The 16,821-nt window shown below is 40.5% G+C and overlaps 4 gene segments (V, D, J or C); 1 reads left to right on the top strand and 3 right to left on the bottom strand.

Annotated features, from left to right (window-relative positions):
• Positions 1–5,159: 5,159 nt before the first annotated feature.
• Positions 5,160–6,140, bottom strand: LOC125145751. The segment is given in 2 exon segments: positions 5,160–5,606; positions 5,717–6,140. Coding segments are annotated over 2 exon segments (414 nt in total).
• Positions 5,932–6,577, top strand: LOC125145756. The segment is given in 2 exon segments: positions 5,932–6,005; positions 6,168–6,577. A coding segment is annotated over 1 exon segment (300 nt).
• A 3,730-nt stretch (positions 6,578–10,307) lies between these two features.
• LOC125145747 lies at positions 10,308–11,072 on the bottom strand. The segment is given in 2 exon segments: positions 10,308–10,803; positions 10,914–11,072. Coding segments are annotated over 2 exon segments (423 nt in total).
• Positions 11,073–15,941: 4,869 nt separating this feature from the next.
• LOC125145750 lies at positions 15,942–16,635 on the bottom strand. The segment is given in 2 exon segments: positions 15,942–16,365; positions 16,476–16,635. Coding segments are annotated over 2 exon segments (414 nt in total).
• Positions 16,636–16,821: the final 186 nt, after the last annotated feature.

The following is a 16,821-nucleotide window of genomic DNA, read 5'->3' as shown; positions in this document are numbered from 1 at the left end:
GCTGTAGCAGCAGCTCTCAGTCATGAAGTGTTAAAGTCACAGCACTATAAACACTCCCAGATCACTGAAGCATGAAAAATGAATGCAAAAATAGAAAATAACGTTTTCACTACAGACATCACACATACAGAACTGAAACCAGTAGGATGACAAAAAGTTTCTCTTTGTACTTAAGCATTAAAATATAGATTCACTATGATTCACTACAAGATTACAGTCAAAGAATTTTCATGACAAACAATTACTGACTGTCGAAAGTGGCGTTTTATTTTTTTTAATTGTCAAAGAAAGTGTTTTATGATTTTATGATTTTTTTAGTTGTTGCTGTTGAACAAAGGTTTGATATTGTAAACATAACATACTACAGATAAATTAACTTACAAATGAAATTTTATACCTTCCTAAATTGACAGAAAAAACAAGACCCAGAGAGAAAATGATCGATTGATATATAACAAGCTCGCTAGCAGCACTCGTGGAGTCAGATTAATCAGGAAGTAAAGCTCCAAAGATGGCTAAAATGCCTCCTTTTGTGAACTGCATCTCTCTTGGGTGCTGGAGTTCACCACAGTGCGAGGCTGGTGTTGTCTGAAAGCCAATGAGAAACTATTTTTAACTGTTTTAACCTGCCTGTAAAAGCATATACTGTGTTGGTATTGGTATCTGTGATCTGAAGTCACAGCACTACAAACACTCCCTGATCACTGAAGCATGAAAAATGAATGCAAAAATAAAAAATAACGTTTTCACTACAGACAACACACAGACAGAACTGAAACCAGTAGGATGACAAAAAAAAGTTCTCAGAATTTGTACTTAAGGTGCTTTCCTTGTTCAATGAAACATTAAAATATAGATTCAATATGATTCACTGCAAGATTACAGTGAAATAATTTTCATGATGAACAATTACTGACTGTCAAAAGTGACGTTTTAATTTTTTTTTAACTGTCACAGAATTTGTTTTATGATTTTATGATTTTTTTAATTGTTGCTGTTGAACAAAGGTTTAATATTGTAAACGTAACATGCTACAGATAAATTATCTTACAAATGAAATGTTATACCTTCCCAAATTGACAGAAAAAACAAGACCCAGAGAGAAAATGATCGATTGATACATAACAAGCTCGCTAGCAGCACTCGTGGAGTCAGATTAATCAGGAAGTACAGCTCCAAAGATGGCTAAAATGCCTCCTTTTGGGAGCTGCATCTCTCTTGGGTGCTGGAGTTCACCACAGTGCGAGGCTGGTGTTGTCTGAAAGCCAATGAGAAACTATTTTTAACTGTTTTAACCTGCCTGTAAAAGCATATACTGTGTTGGTATTGGTATTTGTGATCTGAAGCTATCTGTCACTATCTGTGATTGCTGGTAATATTTCATGCTATAGATATAGACTGTATTTGAACTGTCATTGTTTTGCTCTCTTTGCTGCTATTGTTTTATCTTAGTGCAGCTTTTGATACCATTGACCATGCTGTTCTATTTGATAGGATAGAACATGTTGTCGGTGTTAAAGGGACAGCCGTCTCCTGGCTCAGTTCTTATTTGACGGATCGCTATCAGTTAGTAGATCTAAATGGTGACTAGTCTAAACAAACTAAGGTAACATTTGGTGTTCCGCAAGGTTCTGTTTTATACAGTATATATTTATAATCCCACACACCCCTCACACACACTCTTCTCCCTCCTTAGTCCTTAGCTCTGTGTTGTTCTATGTAGTTTAAATGTCCAATTAATCTGTCAGAGTTAGAATACTTTGCCAAGGAAGAATAGCAAAATATCAGTATATCAAGATAAAACACTAAATTTATTGACTCTTGCCTTACAAGATTGAATGCAGTGATAAAATCTAAAGGTGCTTCAACTAAGTGTTAGTTTAGAGATGTGCACACTCATGACCTCTGTTTTTCACACACTCTGTTTTTCACTTACTTTTTTTGCAATTTCACAATAAAAGTAAAAAAAGCTCTGACATTAATCTTGGTTTAATCTAGCCATGGGGGTCACAGTCCAGTGGAAGAAGTTGAAGCCCAGATAAATAGAGAGGTTTGCGTCAGGAAGGGCATCCGGCCTTAAACATTGCCAAATTTAATCATGCGAATCGTCAATACGAATTTCATACCGGATAGGTCGAGGCCCGGGTTAACAACAACTGCCATCGGCGCCGTTGACCTTCAGGGCGCTGGTGGAAATTGGGCTACTGTTGGTTGAAGAAGTAGAGGAGGGAGGAGAGTGCACAGACAGAGAGAAAAGAGGGAAGGTAAGAGTGTAGGACTGAGAATAGGAACTCTGAATGTTATTATGACAGGGAAAAGTAGAGAGCTGGCTGATATGATGAAGAGAAGGAAAGTGGAAATACTGTGTGTACAGGAGACCAGTGGAAGGGTAGCAAGGCTTGAAGAATACAGTAGGAGCAGGATTCAAGCTGTTTTATTATGGTGTGGATAGCAAGAGAAATGGGGTAGGTGTGGTCCTGAAGGAGAAGTTTGTGTGGAATGTTCTGGAGGTGAAGAGAGTGTCAGACAGGATGATGAGCCTGAAGTTAGAGATTGAAGGGGTGATGTTGAATGTTGTTAGTGGTTATGTCCCACAGGTAGGTTGTGAGTTAGAGGAGAAATGGAGATTCTGGAGTGAATTAGATGAGGCGATGGAGAGTATTCCCACGGGTGAGAGAGTGGTGATAGGAGCAGATTTTAATGGACATGTTGGTGAGGGAACACAGGTGATGAGGAGGTGATAGGCAAGTTTGTATTTAAGGAAAGGAATCTTGAAGGACAGATGGTAGTGGACTTTGCTAAGAGGATGGACATTGCTGTGGTTAACACTTATTTTCAGAAGAGGGAGGAACATAGGGTGTTTTACGAGAGTGGAGGTAGGAGAACACAGGTAGACTACATCCTATGTAGAAGAGGCAATCTGAAAGAGATTACTGACTGTAAAGTGGTAGTGGGAGAGACTGTAGCCAGACAGCATAGGATGGTGGTGTGTAGGATGACTCTGATGTTCTGTAAGAGGAAGAAGTCAAAGATAGAGAAGAAAACTAAGTGGTGGAAGCTGAAAAAGGAGGAATGTTGTGAGAAATTCAGACAGAAGTTGAGGCAGGCTCTGGGTGGTCAGGTAGTGCTGCCAGATGACTGGAAATCTACAGCAGAAGTGATCAGGGAGACAGGGAGAAAGGTGCTGGGTGTGTCATCTGGAAGGAGGAAAGGAGATAAGGAGACTTGGTGGTGGAATGCGGAAGTTCAGGATAGTATCCAGAGGAAGGGATTAGCCAAGAAGAAATGGGATATGGACAGGACTGGAGAATAGGCAGGAATACAAGGAGTTACAGTGCAGAGGGAGGTGTCTAAGGCCAAGTAAAAGGCATATGATGAGTTGTACACTAGGTTAGACACTAGAGATGGAGAGAAGGACTTGTACAGGTTAGCTAGGCAAAGGGATCGAGATGGGAAGGATGTGCAGCAAGTTAGAATTATTAAGGATAAAGATGGAAGGGTGCTCACAAGTGAGGAGAGTGTACAGAGGAGATGGAAGGAATACTTTGAGGAGCTGATGAATGAGGAAAATGAGAGGGAAAAAAGAGTAGAAAGGATGGAACAGGAAGTAGATAAGATTAGAAAGGATGAAGTCAGAAAGGCTTTGAAGAGGATGAAAAGTGGAAAGGCAGCTGGTCCTGACGACATCCCGATAGAGGTCTGGAAGTGTCTAGGAGAGGCAGCAGTGGAATTTTTAACTAGTTTGTTCAACAGGGTTTTAGAGAGTGAGAGGATGCCTGAGGAATGGAGAAGGAGTGTGTTAGTGCCGATCTTTAAGAATAAGGGTGACGTGCAGAGTTGCAGCAACTATGGGGTTATAAAGTTGATGAGCCATACAATGAAGCTGTGGGAAAGAGTAGTGGAAGCTAGGTTAAAGAAGGTGGTGGAAATTTGTGAGCAGCAGTATGGCTTCATGCCCAGAAACAGCACAACAGATGCAATTTTTGCTCTGAGAATGTTGATGGAGAAGTATAGGGATGGTCAGAGGGAGTTGCACTGTGTGTTTGTAGACTTAGACAAAGCGTATGACAGGGTGCCAAGAGAAGAGGACTGCATCAGGGTTCGGCTCGAGCCCTTCCTGTTGCTATAGTGATGGACCAGTTGTCAGAAGAGGACAGATAGGAGTCTCCTTGGACGATAATGTTTGCAGATGACATTATGATCTGTAGTGAGAGCAGGGAGCAGGTGGAGGAAAACCTGGAGAGGTGGAGGTTTGCGCTGGAGAGAAGAGGAATGAAAGTCAGTCGTAGTAAGGGAGGGAAGTGGAACAGTAAAGTTACAGGGTGAAGAGGTGAAGAAGGATTTTAAGTACTTGGGGTCAACAGTCCAGAGTAATGGAGAGAGTGGGAAAGAAGTAAAGAAGCGAGTGTAGACAGGTTGGAGTGGGTGGAGAAAGGTGTCAGGAGTTCTGTGTGATAGGAAAATATCAGCAAGAATCAAGGGGAAGGTGTACAGGACAGTGGTGAGACCGGCCATGCTGTATGGTTTAGAGACAGTGTCACTGAAGAAAAGACAGGAGTCAGAGCTAGAGGTAGCCGAGCTGAATATGTTTAGGTTCTCTTTGGGAGTGACAAGATTGGACAGAATTAGGAACGAGTACATCGGAGGGACAGCTCATGTTGGACGTTTGGGGGACAAAGTTAGGGAGGCCAGATTAAGATGGTTTGGTGAATATATTAGTAGGAGAATGTTGGATATGGAGCTGCCAGGCAGGAGGCAAAGAGGAAGGCCAAAGAGGACGTATATGGATGTAATTAATGAGGATATGAAGCTAGTGGGTGCAAATGTTGAGGATGCAGAAGATAGGGATAGGTGGAGAGAGATGATTCGCTGTGGCGACCCCTGAAGGGAAAAGCCGAAAGAAGAAAAAGATCAATCTTGTATTCATTTGGTTTGGTTTGGTCTAAGACAGATATATCAGACCTGTGATCAAGATTTTTTTCAGAAAAATGAAAAAACTATTGTGTCAAAAGACTGATAAAGACCTTCAGTTCTAATCATAAATCTGTCTGCTTTGAATGTATTTGATGGAAAAAAACAAAATAAATACTCAGCTTTCATATATTCATGATTATTGAGAGATCTCTAATGTGAGTTGTGAGTTAGTGTGATGTGGTTCATCTCCTCCACAGAGTGTCATTGTGTCGTATCACATCCTCCAACTCAGCACCTGCAGTCGCTCCCAGCTGCAGCAGTTCAGTCTCTCTACAATCTGACTGAGGGAGGTTTTTGTACGACTCTATAACACTGTGTGAACCAGTAGCCAGTGATTGAATGGTAACTCTGACAGTAGTAATCTCCTGCATCTTCAGTCTGGACTCCACTGATGGTCAGAGTGAAATCAGATCCAGATCCACTGCCACTGAAACGAGCTGGAAAATCTGACTGTCTCTGATTTGCGAGCTTAATCAAGAATTTAGGAGCTTCTCCAGGTTTCTGCTGATACCAGTGTAAGTAGTTACCACCAGCCACTGCCTGACTGGTTTTACAGTTGATGGTGACTGTTTCTCCTGGAAGAACAGATTTCACTGCAGGAGTCTGAGTTACTGTGACTTGACCTCTGCATTCTGAAAAATACACAATAACGCAGCATGAAACTGAAATATTCTAATAGACACAATAAGTGTATTAGTATGAACAGATGATTGTAGAGATAAAATATGAAGCAGTGTCTGACCTTGAGTCCAGAGGATCAGTGTCCAGATGAAGACGGGGATCATGGTAGTCATGGTAGCTGTGGGTGAAGTTGCTGTAGCAGCAGCTCTCAGTCATGAAGTGTTAAAGTCACAGCACTATAAACACTCCCAGATCACTGAAGCATGTGCTGCCAATGCAAAGTGTCCTCTAAGTATGGAAACACCTTTACCACATTTCCCCAATCTTACTGTCATTCTCACACTACTACAGAGTTATTGTGTGGATTTTACTTGTGGAATCAGATGGAGATTATATTCAGCTGCAGTTTGGTTGGATGACTTTATCAGAATTGTGTTCTGTTGTATGATGTGCAGATAAACTACTGCATCTGCTGTACAGCCGTTACAATGAATGACCAAATATCACCATGTTCAGTATGATAGAGATCACATTCACATTAACCTAATTGTGTGTGTGTGTGTGTTCTCCAGCTGGTCCGGTGGTGAAGCCCTCCATGTCTCTGCTCCGTCCTTCTTCTCTGCAGCTCTCTGATGGAACAGCCTCGCTGCTCTGCCTGCTCTCTGCCTATTCTCCACAGGGGGCGCTGCCGAGCTGGACCGTGGACGGTGCCGAGGTGAACGAGGGGGTTCTGACCAGCACAGAAGAACAGAAGGACGGCATCTACAGCCGCAGCAGCACCCTGACCCTCAGTAAAGAGCGCTGGGAAGAGGCCGAGGTGTTCGGCTGTACCGTCTCCCACCACGACACCACTCAGGTCGCCTCATTCAGAAAGAGCCGCTGTGAAATCCACTAGAATTCAAGTGTACACTTTAAACCATGCTTAGTAGTCTGAGGTGATGTCAGTGTGTAGCTCTGCTGAAATAAAGCTTCTATGTAGAAAGCAGGTCTCCTTCTTCATGAGTGAAGTGTCTTTGTCAGCGATTTGGAACAGCACCTTTAACAGTAGGTCGAGTTCAGCACTGTGTGTTGTGCTTGAGTGAGTTTGGCTGAAGAACCATGAACATCTGCTGAAAGTGGTGATCTATTCTGAGTCTCAGAGCTGTTCATGCAAATGTGTGTGTGTGTGTGTGTGTGTGTGTGTGTGTGTGTGTGTGTGTGTGTGTTAGGGGTGTGCAAAGCAGCCGGTATTTGAATCTGTATTTGTATTTGTTGGGGGGGGGGGGGGGGGGGTTGTATTCAAGTAAAATTCAAAATAGCCATAAAAATCCAAGAAGTAAACTTTATCAACCCCTGACTGGGAGATCTGGCAGAACAAAAGTTGTTTTCTATATAGTACTAAAAGATACAGCCCTGCTATTGTCTGCCAAAAAAAAGACACAGAGGTTTTTTTAACGTTTTTAATTCTTTTTTTCTATTATTTTATTTTTCATTAAAAAAGTTTTCTTTTATGTTAACCATAACTCCACACACACAATGCAGGAATCGAACCCCGGAGGTGTGAGGCGAACGTGCTAACCACTAAGACATCTTGCTGTCTGTAACTTAAACGTACCATATAACTCCCACAAGTACATACAATTCGACTACATAAGCATTGTTTTAACCTTTATAACCGAACGTTAACGTTACTCTGTCAACAGCCTATTGTCGAATTACCGAGCTAACAGAACGTAAACAGAGCGAACACGAGAGCACCCGACCTCAGACGTCAATAATGCAGCGTAATGGAATAATCTCCCGATCAAACTCCGCTTCCCGAAGGTTATAAACTGTCTCCGTGTGTGTGTGTGTGTGTGTGTGTGTGTGTGTGTGTGTGTGTGTGTGTGTGTGTGTGTGTGTGTGTGTGTGTGTGCGTGTGTGCGTGTGTATGATGTGTGTGCGTGCGTGTGTGTGTGTGTGTGTATGATGTGTATTTGTGTGTGTGTGTGTGTGTATGATGTGTGTGCGTGCGTGCGTGCGTGTGTGTGCGTGCGTGTGCGTGTGTGACTCAGTAAATCTGCCTCTTTATGTAGTGAGGAGGATCACTTTCACTTCTTCTTTCACTGATTGGTCAGAATTTGAATGTTTGAGTTGGGGATTTTTTTGAAGATTGACAGTGACTCAGGTTTTCAGTCAGAGAGAGAAAGTTAAATCCTCCACACAGAATAACGGAATAACAGTGAAAATTACAAAATTATAATAAATTATTGAATGCTTAATATATGTACTCACATATAATAATAAACACCATCGTTCATGATATATTTTTTCCACACTCCCATCATGTCATATCAGACTGCTAGAGCCTTTAGACAGTTTAATCAACAAAGGATTAGTTTTGCTTTTAATTGTTAAGAAAATTGTCAGGTTTCAGATTCTTAGTTTAAACATATTGCACCTTTCAAGGTTATAACATGCTGTTTGTTTCCTCATTTAGCTTTAATAAATAACAGTGTTGTATAAAGTACTAGAAAGCAATATTTGAGTAAAAGTACAAGTATCGTACTAGAAAAAGACTTTGGTAGAAGTGAAAGTTACCTTTTAGAATATTACTCAAGTAAAAGTCTTGAAGTATCTGATATATCTAATCCAAGATGGCAGAAACCATGTTTGTCCTGTAGTTTTTGTTTTGTGTTTGAAAAGGCATTTCTTTTAAATATTGTTTTTAACCGTGGAATTTCAACATTTAGATTTTTAAAGTAACCGAGTGGATTACTGTATTTCGACGTGGAGTTTAGTCGCTTTTTTTTGGTATTTTTGGGCCTTTGGATCTCTGCACTACTGATTTACATCTTGTATCATTCTTTGGAATTGCAAGAGGTATATCACCACTACATTCTGTCTGTTTTAGCCTCGAATTAATGAAAGAAACCTCAAAAAGTCTTTGATATTGAGGCCTTTCTTTAATTGTGGCCTTTATATCCACACTATCGTCATCTCAGTGGGTCTGCCTACTACGGACTCAGCTCCCTTCATTTCATCAGTTATAGTCTGCTGTAGCCTTAGCAGCTACAGCCTGTTGCAGTCTCGGTCGAGTCTTCTGCTGTTGGACTTGTTCAAAAGGAAAAGAGAAAAGGAAAAGGAAAAAATGAAGTTTTGTTTGGTCTTGTTTGTCTTTCTGATTCCCCTTGCTAGTGGGGCTGTCCATTTGCAGTTAGAAAATGAGTCTATTTTTATGCAGTTCCCTTATGTAGTCTTAAATCCTGAAACATTTTCCAAGGCCCAAATTAAATCACAGGGGCCAAGTCACTCATTTATGTTTGGTTTTAAGGTTTCAAATCTACTCCATCTTCATTGCCTTTCTATTTTGAAAGATTGGTTTGTTGTCTCTGCAGACGCACTTCCTGTTTAAAAAGGCTTGTATGTTTTTTGCACCTTCAACTTGGAATGAACTACAGAAATCACTAAAGCTACAGTGTCTAATTTCCTTAAATGATTTTAAATGTTATGTTAAATCTATAGAACATGAGTCCATTCACACTTGCAAATGTTTTTATTAATGGCACTTTTATTTAAATTGAAATGCACTTGAGTTATTTTTTGCCTTTTTATTTGTTTTGTGATTGTGTAATTTAATTTGTTCTGCTATTTTGGCCAGGTCTCTCTTGAAAAAGAGATTCTTTATCTCAATGAGACAAATCTGGTTGAATAAAGGTTAATAATAATGTGACCGGATTGAGACTACTTTCGCTTAAAGAGGGTGGGTAGGATAATTACACAGGTGTTTAAAGTCTTGCGACACTGAGAATCTATCGTTTGATCCCGTTCCCTCTGGTATGTGTGTGCGTTGGAAGGACTGCTGCGACTAGTCTGTTATACGATCTTGTTAAAAATTATCGTTCTATTTCGTTTCCTCTGGTATGCCTGTGCCCTAAAGGTCGCTGTGGATATTCTGCCTCTTCAATTTGGTGGAGTTAGCGACTTTAGTGATTGCTGGGCATTCTTAAGGGGTGTCCTGTATCAGTTCCTAAAAGTAGATGCACCGCTTTCCAGAACAGGATGTGTAGCAAATAACCAATTGCTCGATAACACCTGATATCACTAGCCAGCTTCGTTCATATTGGACAAAGGGGAAAAGCTTCTCTTCAAATGAGGTAGCCAGGTTAATCTGGCTGTTTTAAAAGGAGGAGTACTTTTGGCTGTTGATTGGGCAACCACTGTTTCTTTCCTTTTGTATTTTTCCATTTATTTTCTTTTTAAGTTTGATCTCCCTCTACTTGGGTTTCCGCTGTGGGTTTGTGTAGGAATTGAGTTCTTGTGTATTGGGTGTTTGCTTATTTGTTTATTCTTTGGATTTGACGTGCGATCGAAATATTTTTCATACAGGTTTATTTTTGATGTGATTTTTGTGTTTAATTTTTTTTTATTAAATGCCAGAACCCATTCCTTTATGCCCAGTGGGTGTTTAAATCTGAACCAGTAGGGGGGGAATCTGTTGAGTATTTTTATATGTGAAGCTCGTATTTTATCATTGCTGTTAAATAAATTGTAAACTCCTTTGTACTCTGGCTTCTAATTCATTCACTTGAATTGCTTGAGCGGGTTGTCTTATTTCTCCCACTAAGTTGCTAAAGTGGGGGTGGCGTAGTCACTCTTAGTTGAATTATCCAAATTAGGAATTTATATTCTATGGTTCACATGCCTTTGGTCTTTGGACTGTGTTCACTGTGGTGGGAAAATTATTGAAAGATGTCTAATGTGAGTTGTGAGTCAGTGTGATGTGGTTCTTCTCCTCCACAGAGTGTCATTGTGTCGTATCACATCCTCCAACTCAGCACCTGCAGTCGCTCCCAGCTGCAGCAGTTCAGTCTCTCTACAATCTGACTGAGGGAGGTTTTTGTACGACTCTATAACACTGTGTGAACCAGTAGCCAGTGATGGAATGGTGACTCTGACAGTAGTAATCTCCTGCATCTTCAGTCTGGACTCCACTGATGGTCAGAGTGAAATCAGATCCAGATCCACTGCCACTGAAACGAGCTGGAAAACCTGACTGTCTCTGATTTACGAGCTTAATCAGGAGTTTAGGAACTTCTCCAGGTTTCTGCTGATACCAGTGTAAGATGTCACCATTTGAGCTGTGATGATAAACTGCTGGATTGGTTTTACAGTTGATGGTGACTGTTTCTCCTGGAAGAACAGATTTCACTGCAGGAGTCTGAGTTACTGTGACTTGACCTCTGCATTCTGAAAAATACACAATAACGCAGCATGAAACTGAAATATTCTAATAGAAACAATAAGTGTATTAGTATGAACAGATGATTGTAGAGATAAAATATGAAGCAGTGTCTGACCTTGAGTCCAGAGGATCAGTGTCCAGATGAAGACGGGGATCAAAGTCATGGTAGCTGTGGGTGAAGTTGCTGTAGCAGCAGCTCTCAGTCATGAAGTGTTAAAGTCACAGCACTATAAACACTCCCAGATCACTGAAGCATGTGCTGCCAATGCAAAGTGTCCTCAAATTATGCAAACTCATCTGTCAGTAGCTTCAAATATGCATCTGATTATGACAGAATATATCTATAGACTCTACATGTGAAACTATGTCAGAACCTTTTTCACCTTTATTGTGAAACTGCAATATTTTATAAATTAATTGATAAACAACCAGAAATTTTTAAGGGGAAAAAAGATAAACAAAAATGTCAAATTCCCAGTTTGCTTATGTTTGCACAAACTTTAGAAGCTTTCAGAATCAACCAGTCACATTCAAGCTCATACAAAGTGCTAGTTACTATACACCTGCCATGTATGTTGATTAAAGGCAAATAATGTATTGCTGTTACTATTAAATTTCTATAACCAAAGTTTATAAGAACAGCTACATGACCTCGTTGTAGAACAATATCAATCAGGTTTAATATCAACCCATAGGCCTGCAACAACATTAAAATAACTGCAATAAATTCTGTTTGTGCCATAAATGTGATATCAATTTTCTGAATTCTTCTTATTTCTGAGCTACAAGGCAGGGTGACCAGTCAGACACCAATTTTGACCAATTATGCTTCCTTTTAAGAGAAGAAGCATTAGGCTAGGCAAGGCAAGGCTAGTTTATTTGTATAGCACATTTCATACACAGAGGTCATTCAAAGTGCTTTACATAGAAATTAGAAAACAGTTTATAAAAGAGAAAAATAATATATGAAAAATAAGAAACAAACAATAAAATTATAACAAAAACAAATAACAATTAAAGAATATAAAAGTGATTTTAATAAAAACAGTTTAAAATATGTTAAAAAGAATAAAACAGGAGTAAAAGTGATTTGGATAAAAAGTGCAGTCAGTGTGAAGCAGCACAGCGCTCATTCAGTAAATGCAGAGTTAAACAGATGTGTTTTTAATCTTGATTGTCTACTGTTGAAGCACATCTGATCTCTTCTGGAAGCTGATTCCAGCTATAGGTGGCATAATAACTAAATGCTGACGCACCTTGTTTTGAGTGAACCCTTGGTATCTCTAACTGACCTGATCCTAATGATCTGAATAGTCTGCTTGGTTTATATTCAATTAGCATATCTGTAATGTATTTTGGTCCTAAGCCATGAAGTGATTTATAAACGAGTAACAATACTTTAAAATCTACTCTAAATGTAACTGGAAACCAGTGTAAGGACCTGAGGACTGGAGTGATGTGCTCAGATTTTTTGGTTCTGGTCAGAATTCTGGCAGCAGCGTTCTGTATGAGCTGCAGCTGTCTAATGGTCTTTTTGGGATCCCAGTAAGGAGTCCATTGCAATAATCCACCCTGCTGGTGATGAAAGCATGAACAGTTTCTCTAAGTCCTGTCTTGAGACAAAACATCTAATTCTGGCTATATTTCTGAGATGGTAGTAAGCTGATTTGCTTATCACTTTCACATGACTACTGAAATTAAGGTCAGACTCTAAAATTACACCAAGATTTCTGACTTTATTTTTTGTCTTTAGACCCCTAGAGTCAAGGTGTGTGTTAACCTGGAGAGTTTCATCTTTACTCCAGAATACAATGACTTCAGTTTTGTCTTTGTTTAACTGGAGGAAGTTTTGACGCATCCAACTGTTAATTTCATCAATGCACTTACATAGAGAGTCAATGGGGCTGTAGTCATTAGGGGACAGGGCTAAGTATATCTGGGTGTCATCTGCATAGCTGTGGTAAGCAATTTGGTTCTTTTTCATTATTTGACCAATCGGGAGCATATACAAATTAAAGAGAAGCGGTGCAAGAATTGAGCCCTGTGGGACTCCACATGTCATGGATGTGCACTTAGATTTATGGTTACCTATGTTTACATAGTAACCTCTCCTTTTTAGGTATGACAAACCATTTGACGACCATCCCAGAAAGCCCTACACAGTTTTCCAGTCTATGTAAGAGTATGGTGTGATCTACCGTGTCAAAGGCAGCACTAAGATCTAGTAGCACCAGCACTGATATTTTACCTGAATCAGAGTTTAAGCGAATATCATTTATTATCTTTATGAGCACTGTCTCTGTGCTGTGATGCTGGCGGAAACCAGATTGAAAATTCATTGAGGACTGTAGCGCTGCAGCTGTCTTCTAACCAGGTTTCATTTAGAAACATGAAGTCCAGGTTGTTAGTGGTGATAAGATCACTAAGTAAAAATGATTTGTTCTTTAATGAACGGATGTTCAGAAGTGCTAATTTAACAGTAACTGGTTTTGGCCCTGTATCCATCTCAGAATGACGTCTAATAGGCAGTAGATTAGATAGAGTTGTTGTGCCGCTGGAGAGGGCCTTCGTCTTTCTGTCACATATCAGGACAGATATAGGGAAAGCTAAATGGACATTGGGCTCCCGCTTGTTCTGAAAACATTTCTGATTGTTACTGCTGTCATAGCGGGGACCCAACACATATCAGTTACCAGTGCTGTTTGCAGATGAGGGCTGGTGTGATCCCTGACGTTGAAGCAGAGGTCGGAGTACCCTCTCAGATGGAGGGGGAGGGCAGGCTGGGCCCGGAGGCTTTGGTGGTTGTGGAGCCCGCAGTTTCTTGGTTGGTATTTGGGGACTCGCAGCAATAGAGTGGGAAAGCTTAGTTCCAGCAGATACCAGTTTCTCCATTTTCTCTGAAAAGCACAGAAGTGGTGATGTTGGAGAGAAGGAGAGAGAGTGTGACAACATCAGCTGTGATTCTGGTGTTCCTGGACGTTCGGGAGTGCTATCTTGTTTTTCCTGGTTGTTATCCACAGAAACGTCCTTGTGTGTTGATTCACCATCAGGCTATAGTGAGATCTGTGGGCAGGGCTCAGCCTGAGCTGTTTCTGTGAACAGTAGTTGTTGTGGCTGCGGAGTTTTATCCTTGTCAACTGAATGTCCATCCTGGTGTTGGTGTGAAATCCTGTGGTAATTTAGGCCATTCAGGAGTGGACTGGCACACTCAGCTGATGAACGATGAAGGAAGAAAAAGATATTGTCTTTAAGCAACCTAGCACCTAGTTTGTTTGGGTGGATACCATCTCTGTTAAAAAGTTGCCTTTGACTCCAGAAGATATTAAAATTGTCAATGTAATTCAGTCCTCTCATGGTGCAGGTTTTTTGCAGCCATGAATTTAAACTTAGTAGTCGAGAAAACATATTTGTTCCTCTGGCTGGGAGAGGTCCACTGATGAATGATTGAACTTTCAGTCTTGCAAGTGTTTCAAAAAGTTCATTGAAATCCCTCTTGAGGAGCTCAGACTGCTCTTTCCAAATATCATGCTTTCCCACATGTGACAATCCGACTGAGAAACTTATGTTTCATCAGAATGTTCCAAAGTTCCTTGTTAACATCAGAAACCATTGCCCGAGGAAAACGGTATGTACGGTTAGCCTTGCTTCCAATGTTTCTGATAATAGAGTCACCCACTATCAGCGTGCTTGGCTCGGCTGCTGTCTGAGTTGAGAGCCGCTGTCTGTATGATATTGAGAGTTTGTTAGCTCTGTTAGCTACTGGCTGATGTGATCTGTGTGCATTTACATATGGGAATTCTTTGCCCAAACTCACTAGTGCTTCAAATCTATTTTCATGCCACACAAGGGGTGGTGGAATACCAATATTAGCTACTCGAGTTGGACCCATATCTGGGGTAGATGATGCTAATGCAGCACCTTTGGGTCTCGCACCCTGTTTATGCCATCGGTTTATGTCCTCAATTACTTTAAGTTTCTCTGAGCTCACTATGACCTGTTTAGAAGCATTAGGTTCACAGGACTCACCAGCTTTATGTTGAGAGGGACCACGATGAAGCTCTGCTGTATGTTCTGGCAGGGTCGGCAGCACCACAAGTAACTTTGTTTCGAGAACTGCAATCTTTTGTAGAAGATTGTGGCAGTTTGAGCAGCAGGTGGATTGAGATCCAAAAGAAGGCATTTTCTCTTTTGTTTGAGTGTGGGCAGCTGTGTTGTCCTGATTTAGGATTGTAAACTGCCAGCAATAGCAGACTGGTAGACCGCTATGACAAATTCCCCAAGATGTTGAATATTCCAAATGTCAATATAGTTCCAGGAATTTGTAGTTTTTGTGTGAGTGCCCAATTCTTTAGTTAGAGCACTGTGTTGAACTGCTGGTAGTTAAATCAAAAGATAAAAGTGAAAAAGCAAAAGCGCAAAGCAAAGAGCGCAAGTAAAAGTGTCCGAACAGTAGCGAAGCAGGAAGTAGAGTGATATAATAGAGTGACAACTCCATGCTACATGTCTCCTGATTCAATAAAGCAGCAGACTGGAAGGAGACCTGAAGCAGAAGACAGCACTGGAAGTAGAAATGTACTCTCTGTCACAGGGATATTTACATTTACAGGATTTGTTCATGATGAATTAGCATTAGTTAGTACAGCAGTACAACAACACTAGATGAGGAGATTTAGAGAAATAAAGTTCTCATTTTAGTGTTTGGTGTTTGAATGGAGTTGGGTTTTTTTTGAAGATAGACAGTGACTCAGGTTTTCAATCAGAGAGAGAAAGTTAAATCCTCCACACAGGGGCCAGGAAAGAAAAGAGTCTTAATGCAATATTAGGAGATAGTGAGGTGGGATGGTGTAAGTCAAGAATTCTCCATAGAGAGCAGAACATATTGACATGGAGAATCATCTCCACAGGATGTTCATCAGAATCAGAGACTTTCTAGGGGGCAGGATTAGGGACAGAGACTGAAGGAAATTACAGATTATCCACTGAAGATATTGAGTTGGACCACAATAAATTTATATAACTACAAATGTTAGAATAGATGTGATGGACTGTGTTCACTGTGGTGTGAAATTTATTGAAAGATCTCTAATATGAGTTGTGAGTCAATGTGATGTGGTTCTTCTCCTCCACAGAGTGTCATTGTGTCGTATCACATCCTCCAACTCAGCACCTGCAGTCGCTCCCAGCTGCAGCAGTTCAGTCTCTCTACAATCTGACTGAGGGAGGTTTTTGTACGACTCTATAACACTGTGTGAACAGGTTGGTGCTACTGATGTAATGGTAACTCTGACAGTAGTAATCTCCTGCATCTTCAGTCTGGACTCCACTGATGGTCAGAGTGAAATCAGATCCAGATCCACTGCCACTGAAACGAGCTGGAAAATCTGACTGTCTCTGATTTACATATTTAATCAGGAGTTTAGGAGCTTCTCCAGGTTTCTGCTGATACCAGTGTAAATGGTTTCCACTATACACTCCCGGACTGGTTCTACAGTTGATGGTGACTGTTTCTCCTGGAAGAACAGATTTCACTGCAGGAGTCTGAGTTACTGTGACTTGACCTCTGCATTCTGAAAAATACACAATAACGCAGCATGAAACTGAAATATTCTAATAGACACAATAAGTGTATTAGTATGAACAGATGATTGTAGAGATAAAATATGAAGCAGTGTCTGACCTTGAGTCCAGAGGATCAGTGTCCAGATGAAGACGGGGATCAAAGTCATGGTAGCTGTGGGTGAAGTTGCTGTAGCAGCAGCTCTCAGTCATGAAGTGTTAAAGTCACAGCATTATAAACACTCCCAGATCACTGAAGCATGAAAAATGAATGCAAAAAAGTCACTACAGACATGTTACCTAAAGAACTGAAACCAGTAGGTTGAAATATGTTCTCTGAATTTACAGTTAAGGGACTTTCCTTTAAATTAAGCCGTTTAAATAAAGATAAAGTATTATATTCTATCTAGTAATGTATTGTTATTTCGAGCATATATAGCTGAAACAGTACAGCTGAACTAAACTAA

This window comes from Tachysurus fulvidraco, chromosome 10 (genome assembly GCF_022655615.1).
Source record: "Tachysurus fulvidraco isolate hzauxx_2018 chromosome 10, HZAU_PFXX_2.0, whole genome shotgun sequence".
Classification (NCBI taxonomy): Eukaryota; Metazoa; Chordata; class Actinopteri; order Siluriformes; family Bagridae; genus Tachysurus; species Tachysurus fulvidraco.
Note: the sequence above shows the minus strand (reverse complement) of the source record. Positions and strands in the feature narration are given on the sequence as shown.